The sequence below is a fragment of the Pleuronectes platessa genome, chromosome 3 (genome assembly GCF_947347685.1).
Source record: "Pleuronectes platessa chromosome 3, fPlePla1.1, whole genome shotgun sequence".
Taxonomy (NCBI): domain Eukaryota; kingdom Metazoa; phylum Chordata; class Actinopteri; order Pleuronectiformes; family Pleuronectidae; genus Pleuronectes; species Pleuronectes platessa.
Window position 1 is genome coordinate 1,640,403 of NC_070628.1, and position 26,325 is coordinate 1,666,727.

Below are 26,325 nucleotides of genomic sequence, written 5' to 3' on the forward strand. Positions count from 1 at the left end.
TCTCCTGGTTAGGACTACACAGCCCAGTCGAGCTGCCGCTGACGTTTGCTCGGTTTGTTTCTCTGAAAACTTTAGATCCAAATCCTTAATCTGCTCTAAATATAGATTAAAAAACCACAGATCTAAAAGTGTGACTTCAAACTGGATAAAAAGTCTCTTCTGGAGGTTTGAAAATATGAAGTAATAACAAATCAATACATTTACATATACATCACATCACAGGTCTCACCTCAATGTGCAAATTGGGTCCAAATATGTGCTCCACCACGTTGTTGTGAATCAACCAATCGGCGAGTTCCTTTGCTATGGAGCTGGAAGCATGAAGCAGAATCACAGTGAGTCCTCAGGTGGACACAACACACACAGCACGGTGTGGGACGTGAGCACAGAGACGCTGTCCAAGGATGTGTCTTTCACTTCCTGTCCAGTCGTATCACATCCATTCATTTATAACTTTTGTTCACAGGTGGGAAACTGGACAGATCAAAAACATCTCAAATCAAACACATCTTTAAATAAAGAACTTTAATTGATCCTCGGTCACCATTTTGTTTACCTCCGCATGTTGTTTGTGTATTTTAACATTGTTTTGTTGTGATGCTGTATTTAAATGTGTTGTTCTTTAACTAAATACATTAGTTTGTTTTAATATTACATTTATTTACATTAATTTACATTAACGCAGAGTCTTTAATCCTGTTTCAACCATTTAAATCACTTTGATAATGTATTTTGAAAAGTGCTGTTTAAATAAAAGGTAATTATTATAATGTCTCTGAATAAAAACAGCAGAAATGTTGCATGGAGCATCTGATACAACCGAACAGAGTGCGACGATCTCAGTAAAGTACAATAATAATGCAAATATATGATTTTGATACAGTAAAATACATAACACCAGCTGTGATTATGTTGATCAAATTACTCTACTACTCTTCAGCATAGATTCATGTTCGTGATCAAGAGGATAAACTCACGTTTCTGTGTCAGACACCAGGGACTCGTTGTTGCAGACGTCGTTGAATGTGTGGAGCTGATTCTGAGAAAACAAACGCACAAACACACAAACACACAAACACACCAGGAATGAATAGATAATACATCACAAGCCCTCGGCTGAATTCATAATAATCATCTCTGATTTTCAAGAACATTCATTCATTACAGCATCAGTCTTAAATCTCCTCGTGCACAAAGGGGATATGACGCCACCAACAGGCAGCCGAGAGAACTGCACCAGTACCTTGATTAAAACTACAGATTTCTCCAGGTTTTAAATACAATGTTAATCCTAGTGTGAGAAAAACTTACTACGACATGTGTGTAACGTATTTGCTACAAATACTTTCAACTCTTTCATGACTTAATATTTGAATTATTTTAATATTTTCTTTGAGTTTGAGAGGAAAGTGCAGCTGAGAGTGAACAGAAGAACAAAGTGTGTGTTTCAGGTTTGGAACCAGGGCGGTTGTTCCCTGCTGTGAGGAGTCCGGTGAACAACCACACGGCCTCAGTGGAGTGGGACTCACGGTGATCTGGCTGAGTCCGGCCAGCCTCATGGTGAGCGTGGGGGACATGAAGTACTTGAAGGCCAGGTCCAGGCTCTCCTTGTCGAAGCACAGCGCGCTGTCCAGCGGCTCCTTCACCGTGCTCCACATCAGGTCGGCCATGTTGCGAGCCGCGCTCTGCCGCAGCTCCTGGTCCGACAGCTTACACAGATACCTGCAGACCAGAGGGGACCAGAGTCAACTGGTGTTTTACTGGAACGACAGACTGAGTCCACATTGGACAAACCTCAGTCTACATAGATAGACAGATACTTTATGAATCCCGTGGGAAATTTAGGTCATCCAGTAGCTTGTACACTTAACCAACATAAATACATAAAACACGTATACATGGGTAGAACATTCCAGATACAGGCAAATGAATGGGTCTGACCCTATGCTACAGAATGCAATGATGTGATTGTGTCAGTGTCTAGTATAAAATTGTCCTTGTGCTGCTGGAGTGGAGTATTACCAAAAGATAACTATATAAATATAAAAACAACAAAATATATATATAAATATATAAGAATATGAAGTGGTAAAAGGTAAAAGTCTGTGCATGGGGCTAGTACAGCCAGTAAAGGGAAGTTATATGATGAGATGAGAAGAGAAGAGACGTCACTTTGACCTTTGACCTCGATTCAGTTAATCTTTTGCTCCAAGTGACAACAAATCCAAATTTGAAGAAATTACCACAAGACTCGAGATTTCATGTTTAAGAAGCTAAAAACATGTTTAGTGTTTTGAACTTTAAAACCAACATAAGCTCCTCCCTGAGTCCAAGTCAACGTTCAGAACTAATATGAAGAAAATCCCTCGAGGTCGTTTATGTTTCACTAACTGAACTTTGCTGATTTACAGAACCTCCACCAGGAGCCTGATGGAGGTTTGAGTTCTTATGATGAATAATGATCCTGAGGAGAATCATCCCTCTGATGAGCCTCAGCTCCGTCAGACAGGAGAGCAGCGTCTACGTCACATGACCACATGGTCACATGACCACTTGATCACATGGTCACATGACCATGTGATCACATGACCACATGACCAGCTCCGCCGGCTCGCTGCCTCCTCCAGGGTCATGTGAGGAGAGGCTGACTGCTGCCATGGTGACAGAAGCTCTTCCTAGCAACCAACGTGTGGTACTTTGGTATGGGGGGGGGGGGGGGCAATCACTGACAGAGAGAGGCAGAGAGAGAGAGAGAGAGAGAGAGAGAGAGAGAGAGGGGAGAGAGAGAGAGAGAGGTGAAGAGAGAGAGAGAGAGAGAGAGAGAGGGAGAGAGAGAGAGAGGTGAAGAGAGAGAGAGAGAGAGGTGAAGAGAGAGAGAGGCAGAGAGCAAGACAGAGAGAGAGAGAGAGACAGAGAGAGAGAGAAAGAGAGAGCAGAGAGAGAAAGAGAGAGAGAGAGAGAGAGACACAGAGAGCAAGAGGAAGAGAGAGACAGAGAGAGAGAGAGGAAGGGGAGAGAGAGCAAGAGAGAGAGAGAGCTCAGACAGAATCGACCACCTCTCACTTCCTCTCCCAAACGACAGTGACACATTGAATCCCTCTCTTCCAGAGACGACAACACTGACATTCAGTTTTCCACAGAATTTAAAAGAGACACAAAGACGATGAGTTGATTTCTGATAATAATGAATAATTGGCGAAGGCGACAGATTGAACCCTCGGGATCATCAGTGGACCTGTACCGTGGCTGTATTAAAAAGAAATGGAGAATATTTGGTGAACTCCTCTGATATAAATCTGCTCTGTGTGAACTCACCGTATGACGTAGGTGCGGAACGGTATGATGTGCTGCATGACCGCAGGAATGTGCAACCATATTCTGATCTGTGGACAGAAACCAGAATGACCAGTGAGTCACATCTTAAAGATCCAAGTCGTAGGATCTGCACTCGACGCTTTTCAAACTACGTTCAACTCAGATATGAATCCTGAGCAGTCCGGTGGGGGGGGACTCACGTTGGAGACGATGGTGATGAAGGCGTGGGCGATGGGGAAGGGGAGGCTCTCCGGCGTCCCCGACTCGAAGCACTCCTTCATCAGGGCGAGGCCGTGCTTCCCACAGAACAGACACACGTACCGCAGCAGGTGCAGCGGCACCTCCACGTCCTGGAGGGGGGGGGGGGGCACCAGATGTGACCAATACAACACTTTAAGACTGATCCATTAGCAGACACTCATTTGTATTCTTTGTTATACTTTCAAGAAGGGGGTGGGGGGGGGCACTTTCTGAGTTTCTAATTCAGATTCAGAATCAGAAAGGATTTATTGCCAAGTACGTTTACACCGACCTGGGATTTTCTTTGGTAAAAAAGGTGCATACACTGAACATAAAAACACAATAAGTACTTCACATAAGAGAGAAATAACTATACATAAAACAAAAGAAAAATATATACAAGATATAAATAGTTAAATAAAAAGAAAAATGCAAAACAGGAGAGAAATGTGGATGTGCAATATACTGTTGTGTGTTAATGTAACACAGAATTGAGGCGTGGGGGCTGGATAAGAGTCCAATTCATCATCTACCATGAATTATTGTTATTATTAATAAGTGTTTTTAGAATCAGGACATTTACTTCACTCCCATGTTGCTCTTTGTCAGTTGTTTATATCTGTAGGACTGAGAACAGACTTTTGAAAGCGTAACGGAAACAGCACGTGAATCTATTTAAACTTTGTACGTGATACTTTAACATGCTCTTTAAATAACTCAAATATGATCCGTGGTAAAGTGTAAGGGCTCTTCATTAATTCAGACCTTCAATTTCTATAAATCAGTGTCAATCATTTATTCTTTATTTTATTTATTTTCAGTACAGTAGGATGAAGACGCTAAGCTACGATACCTTGTCGTGTTACATCAGAATAACCTGACACACAGTTAGTGTAATAAATAAAGAGACAATATTAAAACTAGAATATTCCTCTGTACCTCTCTTACAATTTATCTCCATTAATTATTGCTTCTTACTGTATAAAGTGTCTTACTGTATATATTGTTGTTTTGTTTTTATGTACAGTGCACCAACCACACCATGGCAATTTCCAATATATGCAAATATACGTGGCAATAAAAATTATTCTGATTCTGATTCTTACCTCAACCAAGGCCCAACAGTCACTTAAACTCAATAGAAATTACACATATTCATTAATATCAGTCCTTTGAATAGGTTGGATTTTGATCATAACGATTCATGAATTATTCTCAGACAGAACCGACTCTATCGAGCGTTCAGATGATCCGGGGACACGTCACTGAAACTGAAGCAGATTCACGACAGCAGCCTGAAGAAGACTTTCACACTGTCAATCTGATGCCAGTGAACAAAGACACAACTCATCACAAGCCAGTGCAACACACACAAGCAACACAAAACGCATTCAACACAATTAGTTTCCTTCTTTTGTTTTCATCTCTGAACATCGAGAAATCCGGTTGCTATAGACGTTTTTATACGAGGCTCAGCAAACTGTAATAATAATAATAATAATGTGGGCGTCGACAAAACCACCAGAGGGCAAGAAGTGTGGACAATGCTCAGATAAACAGAACTACACTAAATTTCATAAAACCCAACACACGCTGATCTGAGTCCGAACTCAGGGAGGCACCAGGAGCAGGTTCCTCTGATCACCTGATGAACCAGGACATCAACTGTCTCATCTACACTCCACGTGATTCACTCCAGAATTAAATGATTCACAGAAGTTATTAAAATGATCTGTGTGATGATCGGTGGGGTCGGGTTCAGTCCACAGGCTGAAGATCCACTAACCTCAAAGAAGCTTCACCCGAGCCGATGGAAGAGACGTCACATCAGACTCAGTTTATATTTGGACACTCGCTCGCTGACTGACTTGGGGTCAGGTTTCTGAGGTCAGACATGAGGTCTCTCAACAACAATGTCTCTGTCAGTGGATTCAGAGTCAGTTTTATTAATGGCTGCTCGTGAAACACCGGAGAAGAGCAGGAAGGAAAGAGTTCCAGCTCAGAATGGAAGTGACTGAGTTCTGACTCTTTCATTTTTCACATTAAAACTAGTGGATGATTTACCAGGAAACTCAAGGATGTGATTTAGGTCAGGGAGGAATTGTGGTGCAGATCCAGGAATGTTTTTATCTTTCTTTAGCCTTGTGAGATGTAAAATTTTGAAAAATGTACAATGATTTCTCATAAAATTGTCTGATTTGGACGGATTCTAACGATCTTGTGACACTTGCTGCAGATTCAAATAAAATCTGGACATTCTTCATGTCTGAAAACGGCTTGTGTGGCACCCCCCCCCCCCCCCCCCCCCAGCCAGTAGCAGACCTATAATTTGTCAATATCAGGGGCCACATCCTGTTCGTAAGAGACCCTTTTTCTTGTTTACAGCTGAGCAAAGGGTTAGGGTTAGGGAAGCTGGTTTCTTACGTTCATGTCGCAGAAGGAGCCGAGGATGTTGCTTTCGTGAGCGGATATGTCCTGAAAGAAAAAAGAAATGAAAGGACACATTGAAAAACTGTTTCATCTGAATTCAGACTCCCCCCCGCTCTGTGTGGAGCTGGACTGGTCCTCACCTCGATGGTGGGGTGGGTGTTGTGTTTGTAGGCTGTGTAGAGGGGGAACTGGATCTGGAAGATCTTAGCAGCACACAGCAGCAGCTTCTCTCTCTCTTCTGTGCTCCAGGAGCTGAACGGGTCCTGACTGTCGCTGCCGGCCGCCCCATCAGCCCCGGTACCACCCCCGCACCCACTGGGGCCCTCCACAGGCCCCAGTGCTTCCATCGGGGCTTCACCCTGCTGGCCCGGACCCGGGGTCTTGTTCTGGTTCAGGTCGGCTGTCTCAGCATCCTCCTCCGCAGAGTCTCTCTCCACATTCACCGGTTCGTCCTCCCCAGGTGAGGACGGCTGTGGGAGGGGTCCGGGTGCAGATTCCCCCCCACTCCATTCAGAGCCCGCCCCCTCGGCCCCTGATGCGCCTCCTTTGTGGGTGTGGCCCTGGACGCTGCAGAGGCGGTCCCGCAGGCTGCTGATCTGGGTGATGACCAGGTTGATGAGGGCGTAGACCAGCTGGTTGAACACCTCCAGGTGCTTGTACTCCTTGAAGCAGCAGAGACATTGCCTGGAAGAACAAGGGGGGGGGGGGTGAAAGGTCAACACAGGAGTCTGGAGCTTTCAGGAACCTTATCAGCTTCTACGTGTCCGGCTCCTTTTTTCCATCCTGATATATTTCTATGAATTCGTTTCTCCTGTATTCTCACATTATCTTGAGCTCTTACGAGGCGGCTGGCAGGTCTGAGATCAGCTTTAACTCTGTTATTTGGTGAATTGGAGCAGTGAAGAGCTGCAGGTGGTTCTCACAGGAGTTAACACACGTACAACACACAGGTTCAAGGTTGAGCAAAGCCAGGAACTTTAACACAAACTCTTTCAGACGGGACTCGTGTCCGCGGCGCTCACCTCTGTGTCCAGGAGCTGATGTAGCCCAGCACTCGGAGGGCATGTTCCTTCTTCAGCTGGAAGCCGCCTTCACTGCCGTCTGCGTCCGATACTGAGGAGGAGACACAACCACGGTCACACAACACATCAAGACTCTCACTGAATAGACATCATCATAGAAGAAGGGAACAACAGTTACAAGTTCTGTTTCTCTATTCATTTTGTAGATGAAACCATTACCAGACAAACTGAGATTACTGGTTTTCCACATAAACGTATAGGCTTTATTTTTATGTTATTTCTTCGTTCTGACATATTTTGCTTTATTTGTTATATTATCATGAATTGATTTAATGGTTACAGCCAATGTAACTTCAACAGAGAGCAGGTCATCAGGTCAAAAGGTCGGTGGCGAGTCCAATGATTGACAGCTGAGACTGACTCGTGATTGGTCGAGCTCGTGTATCGGTGGCACCCCAGCAGATCCGTGTCTGATCACTTCTGCACTGACTCAACTACAAGATGGCGCCACCTGTGTTCAGACTGTTCAGCCTGGTCTTTGTCCGGTGGAGGGAAGTGGAGACGTGTCCTCCATCTTTATTCCCTGTGTTCGGTGTGACCAGTCGAGTTCTGAATGCAGCCCTCTGTTGGTGAGGACCAGACACTGGTGGAAGCATCGGACCAGATTTAACTGTGACTCACACAAACACTCGGGTTCTGTCTCAAATGACTGTTATTGTATCGGCCTTCAAAGATCCGCTCCGTCACGCCCGGCTCAGAGGAATCAAGTGTCTCCACTGAATCGCTGACCTGGATCTGACGGCCGAGACAGATGGAGTAACAACGGGAATCAAAGGATTCAGCACGAGGACGTCCTCCCTGAGTCCAGACCACAAGTCCTCTCACTGGGGACGTGGGGACAGAAGCTCATCAGCGGCTTCAGGACCGGGGGTCAGTCGGCCCGGGCCCGGTGGCCTGGTGCCTGCAGCGGGGGTGCTGAGGGATGTTTCACTTGTTTCACTTTATGATCTGCTCTGGGAACAGGAACCCGGGGCCACCAGTAAACCCAGTTTATAGCTGCAGCTCAGCGTGGGTATAAATACAAAGAGAGGGAGGACGTCTCTAATGTGGGTTCACACTCAATGTACATACACAGCTCAACTGTATATAACATTATTGTACTTTAGAGTGTGTGTGTGTGTGTGTGTGTGTGTGTGTGCTGCTCTTCACACAAACTGGCCATCACATTTATTTAGTTATTAATCGATGGTGTCAGATCAAGAATCTGGATCATTGTTGACTTTGACCCTGATATTCTTCAAGTTCTGCACGGTCCTGTAAAATATAGATTTCTGGAAACCAGACTGGTTCAGTCGTGTGTTGGGAAACACCAGCCGAGCACAGCTCCCAGTTGTGAAGGGGGATTCTTTCTCCTACACACACACTGACACACACATGCTGCTGCAGCAAACCTGAGGTCACAGGTCAGCGACACACACAGCACATGGAGCTGCCCGTCTCACAGACAGAGCTGTCACAGCTGACGGGTCCCTGCTGTGCAGCTGACAACACAACTCTGCTAACGTGTAACACAAATGTCTTTCACCAGGCTTCACCAGTTTGAGTCAGAGTCGAGTCCCAGTGAAGGGAAACGTTTCACCTCAACCAACTGGAAACCAGCAGTACATGAAAACCTCAAGTCTCCTTTGATCAGTGATAAATCAGGAACGTTTAACCTCAACTTCAGATTCACTGATCAACACGAATCAAACCTCGACACTTTGAAACCTGTTGAATACCAACGATGGATTTTAGTCCCTGTGTTCAGTAGCAGCTGCGTCTACCTGTACTCGACTCTGATTGGTGTGTAGACGGCGTCTGACAAGGGCGTGTTGTCATGTGTGTGTGTGTGTGTGAGGGGGGGGGGGGGGGGTAGCAGAATGGAGATTATGGTAACATCATGATGGGAGTTCCCACGGGATTAATAAAGTATCCATCTTTCTATCTTACTCCCAGCATCAGCACCTTCAGGCGAGTACACCACAGTACTCCACAGTACTCCTCAGTACCACAGTACTCCACAGTACCACAGTACTCCACAGTACTCCTCAGTACCACAGTACTCCACAGTACCACAGTACTCCACAGTACTCCTCAGTACTACAAACTTCCTTAAGATGTCCGACGACACAGAAACACCCTGAGGAGTAAAGCGTTGACCTTCAGGCTGACCCGACTCAGACAGAGGGACAGTGAGGATGTGGGCAGATGTGCACTGGAAACATAACTTTTAATTCATGTGATTTAGAGTTAAAGTTCTGACACTGAAGTGTATGAACAGATACTTCAGGCTGGTGTCTTTGCTGAGGGGGAGATTGACCACTGACAGGCGTCTCTCATGAGCTGATCCAGGCAGAGGAGCTGCACGTCAGTGGATTCATGTCCTTGAAGGGAACAGGAAGAATTCTCCTGTGGCTGAATTCCTGAGCCAGGTTTTTAAATCATTGCAGGAAGCCTCCCCAGAAGAGAGGAGGCTGCTGTGGGAGCACACGGATCACGGTTTGGAAATGACATGTTCATCATTAGCATAGAGTGTAATGGTCATGTGTAGGGTTGGGTACAGACATCCAACCAGGCACCGGTTCCTACACAGCTGCTTCCTCCCAGACCAGAGCACCACACAGACGTCAGGGCCTAAGCTCTGAACTGAAATAGTCACACTGCTAACACACAACATAAACATCCCTGCACGTGTCCAGCTGACATCACAATTCACTCTGGTGGAACACACTCTCCACAGGGCAGCACCCCACGGGCCACCAGTCACAAGTCTACACGACAACAAAGGTTCTAACTGACCAAAGTGTGGCTGAATTTCACGTGAGGCTGAGACGAGCAGCGAGTGTCTGAGACCAGGGAGCAGGGAGCAAGGAGCCGAGAGCAGGGAGCAGGGAGCAGGGAGCAAGGAGCCGAGAGCAGGGAGCAGGGAGCAGGGAGCCGAGAGCAGGGAGCAGGGAGCAGGGAGCAAGGAGCCGAGAGCAGGGAGCAGGGAGCAGGGAGCAGGGAGCAGGGAGCAAGGAGCAGGGAGCAGGGAGCCGAGAGCAGGGAGCAGGGAGCAAGGAGCAGGGAGCAAGGAGCCGAGAGCAGGGAGCAAGGAGCCGAGAGCAGGGAGCAGGGAGCAGGGAGCAGGGAGCAGGGAGCAAGGAGCAGGGAGCAGGGAGCCGAGAGCAGGGAGCAGGGAGCAAGGAGCAGGGAGCAAGGAGCCGAGAGCAGGGAGCAGGGAGCAGGGAGCAGGGAGCCGAGAGCAGGGAGCAAGGAGCCGAGAGCAGGGAGCCGAGAGCAGGGAGCAGGGAGCAGGGAGCAGGGAGCAGGGAGCAGGGAGCCGAGAGCAGGGAGCAAGGAGCCGAGAGCAGGGAGCAGGGAGCAGGGAGCCGGGAGCAGGGAGCAAGGAGCCGAGAGCAGGGAGCCGAGAGCAGGGAGCAGGGAGCAGGGAGCAGGGAGCCGGGAGCAGGGAGCCGGGAGCAGGGAGCCGGGAGCAAGGAGCAGGGAGCCGGGAGCAGGGAGCCGGGAGCAGGGAGCCGGGAGCAAGGAGCAGGGAGCAAGGAGCCGAGAGCAGGGAGCAGGGAGCAAGGAGCAGGGAGCAGGGAGCCGGGAGCAGGGAGCAGGGAGCAGGGAGCCGAGAGCAAGGAGCAGGGAGCAGGGAGCCGAGAGCAGAGAGCAGGGAGCAGGGAGCAAGGAGCAGGGAGCAGGGAGCAGGGAGCAAGGAGCCGAGAGCAGGGAGCAGACAGCAGGGAGCAGCTTGGGGAGCTGGAGGCAGCGTGCACCTTGTTGTGATCCTCCAGTAAAACCACAGAAGAAGAAGGAAGGGAGGAACAACAACCAGAGGGATGTGCCGGGTTTGACTTGTTGCATGACTCCATGTCATGTCCATCAGGCGGCAGTGTGGGCGTCCCCGTCCCCTGGCAGTGTGGGCGTCCCCGTCCCCGGAAGTGAGGGCGTCCCTGTCCCCTGGCAGTGAGGGCGTCCCTGTCCCCGGCAGTGTGGAGACAATCGATTGGAGCATTTTGCTGTATTAAATTCTGAAACTGTTATTTAGTGTTGAATATTTGCAGATGCGTTAAGTGTTGTTTCTTATATTTGATAAATATGTTGCATATGTTATTTATATTTGTTGAATTAAGTCATGTGGACTTCAAACTGTGGTCTTGTGCTTGTGTTTAGGAAGGAGAACTGGTTCTGGCCCCGTTTCCACACTGGTCCTGGTTTTAAAAGAATCGATTGAGCAGCGCTATCTGGGAAAACCCAAACGATACCGAACCCTCATCATGTGTCCTGATGTCTTCGTCCTTATATTGTACAACAACAAACAAACGCCTACACACCGGTAGCCACTCATCATAAGAGTTTGCATGTCCCCGGGTGTCTCAGAGACATCACACCGGCCTGTCACAGGGAGCTGGTTCTACGTGTCTCTCAGTTTGAATGAGTGAGTCCGTGGTGCAGGTGCAGGCTCGTGTGGATTCCTGCACAGCCCGCGGGAGCTTTCACTTCACACACAGGAACACGAGCAATGCACACCGAGCCCTGCATGCACCCGGGTGAACAGCCCTCCGAGCCCTGCATGCACCCGGGTGAACAGCACCCTGAGCTGCATGCACCCGGGTGAACAGACCTCCGAGCCCTGCATGCACCCGGGTGAAGCAGCACCCGGAGCTGCATGCACCCGGGTGAACAGCACCCTGAGCTGCATCCACCCGGGTGAACAGCCCTCTGAGCTGCATGCACCCGGGTGAACATCCCTCCGAGCTGCATGCACCCGGGTGAAGCAGCACCCTGAGCCTGCGCCGCTTTGTCCGGTGTGCAGCCGACACGGTGGAGTGCAGCAGGCCTGCTGAGCACACCCGGACTAACGGCTAAGTTTTTAGCAAGAACCGCCACCTTGTGTTTGCATTGGACGTGCAGCCCTGCAGGTGAACGTTGGGAATAAACGGTCAGATTAGCGTGAATTGTCTCCGTCGAATCGAGCGGAGAGTAACCGGAGTGCGCACCGGACATCTGCGGAATCACACGAGCTACCGGGGATTAACGGAGCCCTGTGCCAAAATATGCGCCTCGATGCAGCCATTAATTTTCGGGGCTAAGCAGATTCGCCGCTGGCTTTAACATGAACCAGCCCGGACTCGGAGGAGATTCCCCGGTCCGCTCGGTGTCAGGAGCAGGCGGCGGACTACCGGGAGGGTTTTAGGCCATTTTCAAGATGATCCGCAAAACAATGGGGGAGGCAGCGGAGTGGACAGTTAGCTCCCCGACCTGACAAACACATCAAACAAAGTCTGCTCGCTAGCTCCACATGCTAACTCCGCTAGCTCCCACCATCCAGCGCCGGAGCCCGGGGCTCGGCAGCGGCGGGCCGCCTCCGAACCCCCCGCTGCCGAGCCCCGGGGTCCGGCGCACCGAGAGGTCCGCGGCGCGTCCCTCACCCAGCGGCCGGAGGTGGTCGCTTCTCCGGCAGCTAGCTGGAGAGGGGTTGACAGACAGGCCCCGGAGCTGGCTGCCAGTCTGGACGGGAAACAGCGTCTAGCGTTCGGATCGAACCCGTGACACCGACACGGAGCTGTCAGCAACACACACACACACAAACCCCCCGGAGCCTCCTCCGTCCGGCGGCCGCACGCAGAGCAGCCGCAGGCGGACACACACAAACCACAAAGTTAGACCCAGCTAGCCGCCATGCTAACGGGCTCTCCTCCAGCTGCAGCGGGGCTAACAGCCGCCGAGGAGCCCGCGGACCGACACTTACTTTCATTTAACACCTCCACCAGCTCGGCGCAGTTTTCACACATTGTTCATGAAGAGGAAACCGGGGAGCTCCGGCTCAAACCATGGCCCCGGGAGCGGTTGTTTTTGGGGTAAAAGGCCCAGAGGAGGGGCTGGTGGCTGAAGGTTATTCCGTTAAAACCAACCGGGACCAACGACGCGCTCAAGCGGGCGATTAGTGTCCGAGTGGGGCTGAAGTCCGTCGGGGTCCAGAGGCTCAGGACGGAGGAACCGAGTCAGTCTCCGAGCTGAGCGTCACTGGAGAGACTGGACACAGCGGCCATGTTGGATCAGGAGGGGGGGGCGACAGCGTGTGGACACATCGGCTGTTTCCGGCGAGTCTCCTCCGGCCGCTCGGCTTTCTCCGCTGCTCTCGCGAGATCTCACCAAGCGAAGTCACGTTTACGAGTTCTCAGGAGCAACAGATTCACAACAATGGAAAATATATAATTTAATACAAAACCATTAACAATGTAAAGCTCTACACTATTATTATTAACTAACTCAACAGTATAACATTACATCGGACATGTATGCATCTTATTGTGAAATTCACAACAAATGGAATGTAGGAATATATTTTAAATATATTTACATACCATTCCACATTCATATATTTTTATTCTGTATTATAATTTATACATATTTAAATTATATATATAAACATTCATACGTACGGCTTAATATATTAATATTATACATAGTGTAGTGACAAGCTACTTCTGTTGATAGTTTTAACAAACAACTTTCTATGTTGCTTTTAATTCATTTTAATTATGTTTTTACTTCTCTTCATGCTAGTTTTATGCTTTCTTTGTTATATTGTTAAAATGTTCTTATTGGTCTTATTTCTAGGATTTTATTGTAAAGCACTTTGAGCTGCATTTTAATATGAAAGCTGCTGTACAAATAAAATGTATTATAGAATCCACCCATTTAGTATACTATGATGCAATTATACATTTTATATCATATCTTACATATAGCTTAGGCGCTGATATGACAATCATTTTCTTATTTGTAACTGTTTTCTTTGAAAAAAAAAGTAGGAAACAAATAGTGTAAAAAATTTAATATTTTCCAAATGTCTTGGAAGCACAGCTGTTAACCCTTCATGTATTTCCCAGGTTCCGTGACCTTTGTGTTTTTTTTAAAGTAAGAAGCAGATTCACACCGTCAAATTTGTAAAAATAGCCAACTTTATATTCTCAGAGTACTAAGACAGCTTTACAAACAGCATGATTATGCACACAGCCATCGTTCTCATCCAAACGCAGAGCGGTCCGACCAAAGCTCCGATCGATTCACTCAGGGAGCCGGAGTTAAGGAAAAAAAAAAAAACAAACATCCAACACACTGACGAACCAAAACAACCAAGGAAGGTCCACGTTGACCCCTCGAGCTTCACATTCATTCTGCACTGTGCATGTGGCACTTCTGAAAGCAGAGCGGGTCGTCCACTGACCACTGCAAGTGTCTCATCATCATATAATACATATTAACAAGTGAGGTGGGGGGGGGGGGGGGGGAGTGAAGAGTGATTAAAAATAACCTTTAATTCTTTCGACTTCATGCAGGTGTAACAGAACCATCAGGCCAAACATAAAGCTTTAATCACCAAAGAATTTACAAAAGATGGCAGCTTAAACAAAAAAATGTGTATAAAATAAGTTCGTGGGGGGAAAAAGGAAATCGCTCCAGGGACGAGGGTTCGAGGGTCTTTGCTCATTTACATATTGACATAGATTTGGTCGATGTACAACCGAGTGCTGGGGTCCTTGTCTCTGGCCCCTTGTTCTTCTCTTCACACACACACACACTTGCACACAAACACACTTGAAAGGAAAATGTATCGACAGGAAGCGTCCTTGCTCTCTCTTGACCCCCCCCCCCCTCTCTCTTCAGATTTGTTCTGTACACGCCGGCCGCCACCGCCACTCCTCCCTCAGTCGCCCATCTCCTCAGGCAGCTCGTGGGGGTTGAGGATTCCGGGCACGGACATCTGGAGCTTGTGTTTCTCCTCCTGGGCTTGGCGCAGAGACGCCTCCCTCTCCTCCAGGAACAGGTCCGTCGTATCCTCGCCGGCAAACTCCTGCAGGACCACACACGCAGAGGCTTTAGGCTTCAGAGCCCAACCACCATGTTCCCACAGAGCGAGACCTGCTCATCCCTCCACTCAATAATTAAAATAATCTGATGCAGATTACAGTTCAGTTTATAGTAAATGCCTCCAATCAGATTAGTGTTTAAGTACTGATTTGTCTGAGCTCAGGTATTTGCAAAATACAATCAAAGAATTACTACAGTTTGTTCAAATGCAACATAATAGTTGTTTTTCTTTTGAAGACTTGTTTCCATGCACGATTCATTTTACTATTACATACGCATCTATTTAATACCTCAACATATTGAGCTAACTATGAACACAGGTATTTTATAGAAAATAAACAAACAAACCAACACCCGCAACAAACAGAACAACTCGTCCACAACCTCATTTGCTCTTGTCCAGACTACTCATTCAGTTCCTACGGCTACATCCATACAAGGTTTGTTCATTATTGTCGCTTTAATAAATCAACATCTTTCCAGCTGTAGGAGCCTCACCTTGATCTGCACCAGGAAGTCCCTCAGGTGCTCCTTGAAGGCAGCGATGTCCTGATTCAGGCTGAACAGACCCGTTACAAACACCTTCACCTGGGCACTGAACACAAGACAATGGATTAGCAACACGTCTGAGAACGCACAACATCAACGTATGAACATTTTCTACATCAGAATTTCCCAGAATGCTCTTTGACAAAAGTGGAGCAGACTGTAGTTCCATTTTGAGTTGAAGGTAGTTTGAATCTGTGTGAACCACAGACTGTAAATATGAGTTTGGTTTGTCTGTTCTCAGGAACATAAAAAACATCTGCTCCCTGACACGAGATGAACACTCATTCTAAGTTAACGAGCACACGATGGATTCTTAGTTTCAGGTGAAGTTACACAAACGTAAACACAAGTAGTAAGTTGCTTAAGCTGATAGGACTGAGTTCTAGGACTGAAAACTATGAACACAGCAGCGGCTTTACCTCAAAGTGTGTATAAAGTGTAATAGCACTGTGTCTATTGGAGCAGCTGTTTCCTTTAATCCCTGTGTGTGTTTATGTAAAACATCTTCAACCAGCAGACACTGAATCACTGGAAACATTAGCAGAAAACACATGTGACTCATGAGATCTACTTACTCCTGCAGGTGGGGGAAAGCCGTCTTCAGCAGGTTGGCGATGTACTCCTGGACGTGCCCCTGGTTGTTGGCGGGGCTGGCTGCGCTCAGGGCCACGCTCACCTTCCCCTCCTCCACCAGGTTGAACATGTAGGCCAAGATGGTGGCGTGCATTGTCAGACCTGTAGACAGGGAGCAGGGCTCGTTTTAACGTGAACGTGCTCCTTGTTGTAAAGCCAACACAGTGATGGCAGCAGATCGGCCTGTTTACCTGCAGTGTGAGAGGTGTCGGTGACCACAGAGAAGATGTGCTGCAGGACGTCACAGAAGTACGTCTGGTAGAAGCTTTGTGCCGCCGCGTCCTCACCGGACACGTTCTGCAGGAGAGTGTAGAGGATCTGCAGACCTGGGACCAGAAGACACTCGTTAGACCGAGAAACAAACTGAAAGGAACTGATTCAAAGTCAGTAAAACATTCATCTCCTGTAGTTGTAATAGTAACTTGTGTCTTACTCGTTTAGACAAATAAACAAATTAATAAACCTACAAATACGGCTTCACTTACCGATTCTGAGAAATTACCAATGATCTAATGGATTAACTTTCTAACCACTTATTTCCTCAGCACTTTATGTTCTATAAGAAAAGTGAACTGTGTGTGACAGGATGGGCCGGTGTCAGTTCGGACCTGTGTCGGCCACGTTCCTCATGGTGTGCTTGAAGGCCCAGATGATGGAGTCCAGTATCAGTTTGAACTGGGCCGGGGCGATGGACAGGAAGGCCGGGAAACACTGGGATGTGGCGGCTTGGAGCAGGTAGAAGAAATGAGTTCTGTGTTCTGGGAATTCTTCAAAGTCCTGATGGCAGAGAAGGAAAAAAAAAAACACAATGTCAGAGTTTACCTGTGTTTGTTAAGACTGTTCCACCTGGGGCCCGGTGCGGTTACACACGTCTAACACACCTTGTTGATCATATTCAACGTGCACTCGAAGACAGCGTCAAAGATCTTGGGGATCTCCCCGGTGATGTGCACGCCCAGCTTGTTGACGATGGTGGCCATGGTGCTGAGGACCTCAGGCTCCCGGGCAGCCGGGACGTTCCTCTGGTAGTCGATGAGCACAGCCTCCAGCAGGGGGGGCACAAAGTTCTCTCCCACCTGGAAAAGAGAAACATGGACATTTCACAAAGACCCAATAACGTTGTGTTTATCCAGTTTGAGTTGATAGACGTGTCTCAGAATTCAGAGGATTCTACAAAAACACAGATTTTAATATGAAAACACATTTCAAAACTCTTCAGTCCAGAAAAGACAGGAGGAAATAGAGAAACTGTAACACTCACCATCTGAGGGTCGTTGGAGCGGCTGACCCAACCCGAGATCAGCTTCAGTGTCTCTCTCTTTACCGTCCTCATGCTCCTGATCAGAGGCTGTTTGGTCACCATCTCTCCTGAATGAGCCAGAACAATGTACAACTATAAATGGTTGAAGCCGACAAACAAACAAACAAAGATCCACAGACTCAAGTTCCATTATGAAAAACAGACACTGACCCAGAAAACAGAGCACACACTGATTCAACTGCATCAGGTCTCAGATTAAAAAAAAATGTCAGAACTGTTCAATGAAAAAGTGAAAGAAGGTTTGTGCTTCAACATGTTATCAGGTTGATTTACTGGTTAAGTTATATTAGAAACGTTCTTCTTCTTTCACCAGTGTTCTATTCCAGACCCAGAGACAACAGACACACACAGAGGGAGCAGACTCACCATTAGTCTGGACGGCCGAGGAGATGTTTTCACTCAGACACTTGTAAACGTTCAGCATGTCCAGGTAGATCCGTCCCAGCTGGACCACGAAGGGATGACCGACCGCTTTACAGGCTCGGACGTTTGTCTTCAGGATGCTGCCCAGCTGACGCACCGTCTCAGCGTCCTTCAGGATGTCCACATTCTGCAACGGAGCACCCAGTTTAGCAATAGCAGCAGTTTTTAAATAAACCACACTTCAGGCTGCGTTTAATGAGAATGTTTGGAGCCATGAAATGCAGATTATAAATTGACCCTTCTCACCTTGGTGGCCTGCTGGATGATGCTGTCCCACACCTGGTTCGGGAGCAGCATGTACTTCTCTATGAGAAGCTCCTGAGCTGCCTGATCGGTCTGAGCCGCGATCATGTAGCCCACCGCCTCGTAGAATGTGTGGACCTGTGGAGACGAGGGACAGGAAGTGACATCTATAGTATAAATATGAAGGTTTTGAACCAGGACTTCTGCTTCTGAGTTGTTGCCTCTGCCAACAAGTCAGGTTACAGTTTAAATCCATGTCTGTCCAGACTCAAGTAAACAAGAAGTGAAGAAGACATTTTATAAAAAAAGGGGGATAATAGTTTTTTGTCAGAATGAGTTATGGCCAAGAAAGTGTTGTGATGTCAGAGCAAACCTGACCCTGACCACAAAAACGCACAAGGGCCTAAAACTTATAAAAGGAGGACATTGAGGAGTGAGCGCTGTGGCACGGACCTGCTGTGGCTGCAGGTCACAGATGATGGTGTTGATGTTGTTGAGGATCTCGTCGATGAAAGGCATCACCTCTCCCACCTGAACCTGGACAAAGTGACGCCGGCACTTCTGGGAAATCTTGATGAAGGTGTCACACGCCATGTCCTGTACGCCGTCATGTGTCTCTGTGTGAGGAGGAACAGGAGACGCATGATCAGTCTGAAGAATTAACTCATTTCTAATTCACAGATGAAACATTTAAAGAACACGATTACATCCGAGCCACACAGAGTTATTTGAGTTTCTCACCGTGCATGAACTCAAACAGCTTGTTGACGACAGTCTTGAGGAACTTCCAGTGGGCTCGCAGGAAGCGAGGATACTGTCCCACGATGTACATGATGTTGGACGCTATGATGGCCTTGTTGTCTTTCCCTCTCTTCTGTTCACATAGGCCGAGCAGATCCTGAGAACATACAAATACTTTATCAATAACTGGCTGGGTGAAATGCTCTCGGAGAAAGAGAGAGAGAGAAGTCAGGATCTATTAAAACGCTTTTCACATGTTGCACCTTGATGACTGTGACTAGGAATCTCTTCTCGTCTTCCTCGTGCATTGCTCCGCTGATGGAGCCGATGGCCCAGCAGAGCATGTTCAGGTTCCTCCACGACCACTCAGTGCCGTTCACTTGGTTGTGGAGCTTCTCAGTCATGATGCGTTCAGTGTCTCCGTAGTCCAAATGAGTCAGATACACTGAGCACAGAGAGACCGGTGGATTAGGATATGCATTGTGGCCATTTTAATCAGGCTTCATCTGTTTGTTTTTTTATGTGTTTATCTGAAACAGAATATTTGATGACCACAGATGGGAAGCAACTAACCCAGAGTCTCCCTCATGTTCTTGTAGAGGTTAATGGCGTCCGTGTCTTTCATGAACTCCCTGACCACCTCACCCTGGTCGTTCTCCACCACCAGCACCTCCTCTGGTTTGGCCATGCGGCTCACCATCAGCAAACGTACCTACAAGAAGAGGAGGAGGAGGAGGAGGAGGAGGCCTCAGTAGTAAGAAGCAAGCTCGTTCTACAAATGCTTACAAAATTCACACTTCAATAATCCACAACTGGTTTACATACATTTGAGCAGTTAATCAGTTTATACATGTGTGATCTGTGACTGTGGGTTGGATGAGACACGTACCTGGGACAGCACGGGCAGGTAGAGGTGTCTTCGTGGAGGGACATCGGACAGGAGGGGGGTGCTGGATGTGGAGAAGGGACTCTCCCTGTACAGCTCGGCTGCCAGGTGGTTCCAATACTCCAAACAGATCTTGAAGATCTCAGTCTCCTCGACCTCCGACACCAGCAACATGAAGTGCAGGGCCTGGAGACAGAGTGCAGAGGGGTCACATTCTGATACCTGCAGAGATTGAACTGTAAACTGTCCTAAATATATGTCTTTATAAAAGTGGACACCACAGAAGAAGCGGGAAAAGAAGATCACTAGAGAGAAAGGGAGTTTCAGTTTTAACAAACTGAAGCAGGGAAGAAAATGACTAAAAGCCACCAACTGAGATCGGCCATTTTGTTTACTCATTTACACGGACAACTATTTAAATGGACCTTTCCACTTGATAAACAAAGCTCCGTTTTAAACAGTGGAAAAGTTCAGTTGCTTCTGTTCACATCTATTTTCTGTTACAACAGGAAGTGGTCTTGTCCTCTCACCTCCATCAGTGACTCTCGCAGGTTCGGTCTCTTCTCGACCAGCTGGCCGTGTTCTTTGAGGAAGGTGCAGAGGAACAGGCTGAGGTTCTGGATGAAGTTCTGCTCGTCGTCCTTTCCATTGGCGTAGGCCACTCTGATGTTGGTGTTCAAAGGCAGCATCTGAACAGACCACAAATCAACTCATCATTTTCTAGACTACAAACTGTATTTTTCCAAGAGTGAGGCCTCTCGCTTCTCTTCTCTTCTCTGTTGAGTGGCACAGTATCGATTCATCATGACCATGGCTGCTGGTTTGAGCCGTCTTGTAAGTTTGGCAAAAGCACTACATTAAGTTAGTTCTTTCTTTCTTTGTGTAAAAAACATTTGTGTGTTTGTCCTAGTGTGTGGCTCAGTAGTGTTGTTGGTTAAGACACAACACAATTCATCTTTTTTTGGATTGATTAGTCTAGTTTGTGCTTCCTGCAGACGTGGTGCATGTGTGACCGTGGTGTGTGTGGGGAGGGGGGGGATCAGGGCTTGCACAAAGTGTCAATGTGTGCAATGAGAGTAAATGTGCTTGTGTATAATCACACTGAGTGCAATTAACGTAAGTAGGACGCACTCAGAAGGATTGTGTGTACCTGTTTGAGCTGGGTCATGGTGAGAGTGAACAGGTTGACAAACTGCTCCTCGTACTGGTTCACGGTCACACCAGCGATCTCTGTCAAACACTTCAGCGTCACGTTGCGAAACATGGGCACGTTCAAGAACTGAAACACAAAGAACAGAGCAGGTCAGGGACGAAGCCCCAGGTCCACTGTCCACTCTGTGGTGAACGTCCGGAAGAATTTCTACTATGAAAAATGGCCGTGTACAATTCAGATGTCAGACAACATTCAATGTAAAGGCTGGAACTAAAGATTGATAAAAATGTGTTAGACCAGTAATAGATTGGGTCGGGTCTATAAACAATTCTACAATCAAAACAATGCAAAGTAACCTCTGGAAATTGCTCAGTTTGTCAAATTGAGAATTCATGAGAATATATTACTGAAAACAAAACACACATTAGAAGCTGAAACCAATTAATATTCTTCACATGACAAATTATAATTGATATACAATCCACTGTCATACAACAAACAGTTGAGGTTTAGATTAGCTGAATGGACGAGAGGTGGTTTACCTTGTAGACCAGCGTGCTGATGAGTTTGGTTTCAAAGATGTAACCTAAAGGAATCCAGTTCAGGAAGCGGAGGAGCGTCTCCAGTGTGGCGTGCACCAGAGGAGCGTTCTGAGAGTTCTCCTGCTCAGAAGAAGAAGAAGGCGAGCGTGAGAACAGCTTATTAACGACTGGAGGCAGATGCTGACGACGGCTCGGTCAACGTTGTCTTACCATCACAAACTGGCACAGCTGGAATATTTGGGAGAACTCGTTGCACATGCTGAAAGGTAGGAACATAGAGATTAATTACGGTATTAATAACCCGTTGTTGCAGAGTTTTAGTTACTGCAAGGAGCAGAAAATACCTCAAACTATACTTCTGTGATTTTACTGCCTGGGGAATATTTACAGACAGAATGGGAAAAATCCAAACGCTGTGAAACGGTGCGACCTCGTTCAACACACTTCACCACACACAGATCTTCATGTTTCCAGTTACCTGTCTTTGAGGTGCTTGGCCTTCACCTGGGTCATCTGGCCACTGGAGAAGTCAAAGACCTCTTCGCTGAGCAGCTTGAGGATGATCATGTTGTTCTGACAGAGGCTCTCGCTGGTCCGACTCGCACCCACGATGTCACTGATGAACGTGGGCCAGTGTTTGGGCCATTCCTGCTTCAGGATCTAGACCAGTGCAGAGAAGACGAGGAGCTCTGTGTTATTAACCTCTTCATGTCTGTTGTTAGCAAATGAGACAAACCCTCAGTTTGATAATTTACCTGAACGAGGATCATGTTGAGTTTTGAGATGTAAACTCCTTCCTTCTGCAAAAGAAACATGAAAACAGCAACATCAGTGTCAAGCAGCTTCACGTCACACGAGCAGCCAGAAGAGCAGAATCCTGTATGAATAGAAACTCACCTCCATGTTGGCGGGATCAGAAGACGTCTTGATGATCAGACCGACCACATATTTCTTGATTCCTGAAAACATACCAATGTGTTTTATTGGAAACATCAAAAACCTCAGATACACAAAATCTATTGATTGTTTAATGTCACTAAACTGATTTTTACCTTCACATTGATTTCTCGGGAGAATCTTCCAGCGTGTTTTAATGACCACCTCCAGAATCTGCAGCGCATAATACTGAGAGAGAAACACACATTCAGAGCTCGGACAAACAGCTACACACAGGGGAGAACCACAATGGAGTATAGGCACTGTGGAAAATACCCATTTGCTGATTATCATTTCACATAAATGTCAGTGCTGCTCTAAAATAAAGTCTGAAAATAATGAACACAAGCAACTTGGTAGAGTTTAACCCAACACAACTGACAGCAGCCACAAAAAGACTGTGTCGGGCTCCTACTTTGGTTTTCATGTTCTGAGAGAACTCCAGGATGGTGTCCACCCTCGTCCAGGCGTCTGGGTGGTCCTTCAAGTTGGTCAGCACTTCCTGAGCCACCCGTTGCTACAAGAGAAGACACACAGAAAACTTTCTGATTTCTGGATTTATTCAACTCATGAGATGTTCATTCCCAGCGTTGCACTGAATCCTCTCCAGCTGATTGAAGGGGGAGCACAGTCTCACCTGGGAACCAATGTCATGGTACATGGAGTTGACAACATTGTCCAACAGGTTGATGTCCATTTTTTGGCTGAAGTCCAGCAGCTGCCTGGCTGGGTGATCGGCCAACATCGTCATTTCTGCTGGCATAGAGCTTCTGGGTGGAGAGGGAATTATCAACATTAACCAGCGCACTGCTGACACACTAAGTAGGTCACAGCATTAGGAACTGAAACAATGGCTTTTAGTGTGATTTAGATAAGCCTTGGCCACAAATCAATAACAGGAATTACCTCAATATTCATCAATAGCAATATAACAAAAGTTCAATCTGTTTCATATATGTATTGTGTAAACCCAGTGAAGAGGTTTAAAACATTGATTTTAATGTTGTGCAACATGTTTTTAAGTGTTTGTTTCTCTCTAAAGTGTGTGGAGTACATACAGTGAAGACAGGTACGTCTTATTTAGAAATTGAACAGTAATTTAATTTAAAAGCTCATAAGTTGGATTTCTAAATCTTGAAAAAGAACTTGGTTTTGTAATTGATGCTGTGACTCGTTTCCTCTTTGTACTTGATAACTGAGTCTTATACGCCCAGTTTACGCTGAGCACACGTGACACACTAATGGAAACCAGTCATACGTGGAAGCGGTAATGAGCTAAACTAGATGAATGAATCACAGGCGGGGTTCGATTCCCTTTCGTGTCAGAAACGAGTTCTTCTTGCTCAGAGTCAGGGCAGCGTGCCCGAGGCAGGCGTCGGCCCACGTGGTCCGACTACGACACCCATTGAGCCAGGGCTGGAGACGCGTGAAACAGCGCCACCACCCGGTCACCGGGATGCACTGCGCAGCATCCTCACTAACACAGAGAAACCAGTTCGGCCCCAGTTTGTCGTTCTGATGGGAACCCATGGCGGGGAAGCTAGCCCCCCGGCTACAGTGAGCGGATCTAGGTTCGTCCTGCAGCCGGCGGATCACCCCCCGGGGCTCCGCCGGCTGCTCGCCCCACGCTGGGTGCCTGAGCTGCTGGACGCCGCCGAGGCTCCGCTTACCTGGTGTGTTCCGTCCGGCTCGTCTGGAGCGAGGGTCCGTGGCTCCGTGGCCCGGTGCGAGCTGCGGCTGAACCTCGAGGATGTGAATCCTCGCGATGCGCTGAAAAGACCGAACCACTCGGATCTCCTGGCACGCTTCCTCCGCTGCTAACCCCCGCTAGCATAAAGCTAACGCTAGCCGTCCTGGGTGACACCGGCAGTGACTGTCAGCGGCAACTTTAAACGTCCGCCCCGGGTGCGTGTGGGTCCTGGTGGCCGTGTTCGAACCTCTCCGGTCGGTCGTGTCTCCTCCTCAGCCGCGGTGGACCATGGCGTTCTTTACCTGTCACTACAGTCGACTCCCACCAGGCTAACAGCCAGCTAGCGTGCTAATGGCAAAGTCAATGAGGATTCGGGTCTGGCGGCTAACGTGATGCTAAGCTAACAGCCCAGAGTCGGTGTTGCGGCTCGTCAGTCCGCAGTGAGAGACTTTATTTCGGTCAGTGGTCGCACACAGTGTGGGGCAGCTCCGGCTCTACAGCGTGAGGCTCCGCGCGTCCTCTCCGCTCATGCTTCCAACCTCGGACCGGTTCAATCCGGTTCAAACCGGGATTCTCATTCTCGGTGTTTCGGCCCGTCGCGCGCCGCGTAAAATTTGGACTATGTACCCGCCCACCGCGCGATGTGATTGGTTCCACCGTGATGTCGTCACGCGTTGTCATTGGTCCAATGGAGCTGTCAATCCGCATCAAAGTCCCTCCCCCTGCTCTGCCCTCAGCAAACACATGAAACTGGAAAAAATGAGATTAAATAATCAAATAAAAATACTAATTTATCTTTATTCATCCAGGGAGTCACAGTGAGATCAAGATCTAGCTACCAACAACACACACTCACAATCCGCAGCAGCAACACAATACAAATACATATATACAAAGTCACACTGGGATCAAGATCTGCACAATCCCCCCCACCGGTGCTTATAGTGATTCTATTTTTATTATACTTATACACCACAGCAAATTCCCTGTATGTGTAAACCTGCCTGGCAATAACACCAGATTCAGATTCTCTTCTCCAACCGAGGCCTGAGAACAAGACACAATCACAATCAGCAGCAAAACAAACAAATGGAAATACATTAGTAACAACAGTAAAAAGATCCATAAAAAAAGCATCACACGTTAAATATTTTAAATCTCAGAGGGGAACACAAGTCTTAGTTTGAGGGAAGCTTGTACATCATTCTGTTGAGAAGGTACAAATACTTAAATCTATTTAAGTACAGTAACGACGTACATACACAATACTTTGTCACATATTTCTACTTTTCTTGAGTATTTATTTTCATGATGACTTTTTACTTTTACTCGATACATTTGAACACACGTTTCTGTACTTTCTACTTCTTATAGTCTCATAAAATATTTGATAACACAGCTTATCAAGTTTTATTTATATACATACATATACAAACTAGAGTTTGTTGCATTTATGAAATTATAGAACGACAATAAAGAAAACTATTGACATTTTATTGTTATTTTTACCGGTAACAACAAAGGAAAACAGCAAAATCTTATGAAGAAGAGGAAAAAATACACAAGCAATTGTCGGCCTACTTTGAAATAAATTAAACACAGAACTATGCAGGCCTATTTGAGTCTACCCCATATTTGTGGGAATGTATAAAATAAGATGTAGCCCACTGTGATATAAATAAAACCATATAGCTGCATCCTGATAAAAATATATATTTTATGAAAACAAAAAGTGAGCGCAGGTCCGACTGGAGGCGGACACTGGAACTGCAGCTCGGTACAAACCAACTGTAGCTCTGCTCTGATCCAGGAGCTGATCTCAGAGCAGCTGTGACCAGAGAAACTCGGTGTTTTCACTTTTTCCACTGGTAACGTGTGGCGCTCGCTGTAAGAATAAAGTATTGACATAGTATAAGACCACTTACAGTATGTGATGTTGTATTATCCGTAAGAGGGAATCCGCAAAATCCAGTGTCCGCTTGAAGTAAGATTGCTTCAGATAATCTTCCGTTCTTCTCCTCATCTTCTCTTCGTGGTTTCCTGTGCAGATGCTTCCTGGTCAGAGTGAACACCAGCGGTTCATAACGGTGCAGCTGTATTTATACACAGAGCTGGAGGCTGGCTGGTTCGGGCCGAGTCATTTCGATGCCACCCCGACCGCTGCGATGATGATGATCTGATTTATGCTAAACTGAATTATCATTCGAATCGAAACCAGTAGAAACTGGTAATCGGTCCTATCGAAATGACTCCGACCGAGTCATTTCGATGGCAACGAGTCATTTCAAATGATAAT

The 26,325-nt window shown here is 47.1% G+C and overlaps 2 protein-coding genes across 2 annotated transcripts in view; both read right to left on the minus strand.

Moving 5' to 3' along the window:
- Window positions 1–13,106, minus strand: part of usp34 (ubiquitin specific peptidase 34) — a 44,858-nt gene extending 31,752 nt beyond the window's left edge. The window contains exons 1-9 of the mRNA XM_053419663.1: window positions 12,787–13,106; window positions 7,008–7,098; window positions 6,126–6,669; window positions 5,980–6,030; window positions 3,516–3,665; window positions 3,316–3,383; window positions 1,530–1,722; window positions 978–1,039; window positions 230–311 (exon numbers count right to left, since the gene is read on the minus strand). Of these exons, the coding sequence (XP_053275638.1) occupies window positions 230–311; window positions 978–1,039; window positions 1,530–1,722; window positions 3,316–3,383; window positions 3,516–3,665; window positions 5,980–6,030; window positions 6,126–6,669; window positions 7,008–7,098; window positions 12,787–12,829 (1,284 nt within the window). The 5' untranslated portion in view covers window positions 12,830–13,106. The remainder of the gene's footprint in view (window positions 1–229; window positions 312–977; window positions 1,040–1,529; window positions 1,723–3,315; window positions 3,384–3,515; window positions 3,666–5,979; window positions 6,031–6,125; window positions 6,670–7,007; window positions 7,099–12,786) is intronic.
- A 754-nt stretch (window positions 13,107–13,860) lies between these two features.
- Window positions 13,861–26,102, minus strand: xpo1a (exportin 1 (CRM1 homolog, yeast) a). Its single transcript, XM_053415692.1, has 26 exons — window positions 25,955–26,102; window positions 24,010–24,779; window positions 22,977–23,109; window positions 22,755–22,856; window positions 22,456–22,528; window positions 22,301–22,362; window positions 22,159–22,203; window positions 21,882–22,063; window positions 21,614–21,662; window positions 21,404–21,523; window positions 20,859–20,987; window positions 20,239–20,397; window positions 19,712–19,894; window positions 19,396–19,534; window positions 19,086–19,267; window positions 18,823–18,979; window positions 18,535–18,698; window positions 18,085–18,219; window positions 17,782–17,965; window positions 17,356–17,462; window positions 16,976–17,170; window positions 16,703–16,871; window positions 16,286–16,420; window positions 16,037–16,196; window positions 15,411–15,507; window positions 13,861–14,895 (listed from the first exon to the last, which is right to left on the minus strand). The coding sequence occupies exons 2-26, from the start codon at window positions 24,171–24,173 to the stop codon at window positions 14,749–14,751; spliced, it is 3,372 nt and encodes a 1,123-aa protein (XP_053271667.1). The 5' UTR covers window positions 24,174–24,779; window positions 25,955–26,102; the 3' UTR covers window positions 13,861–14,748.
- Between the last annotated feature and the right edge of the window lie 223 nt (window positions 26,103–26,325).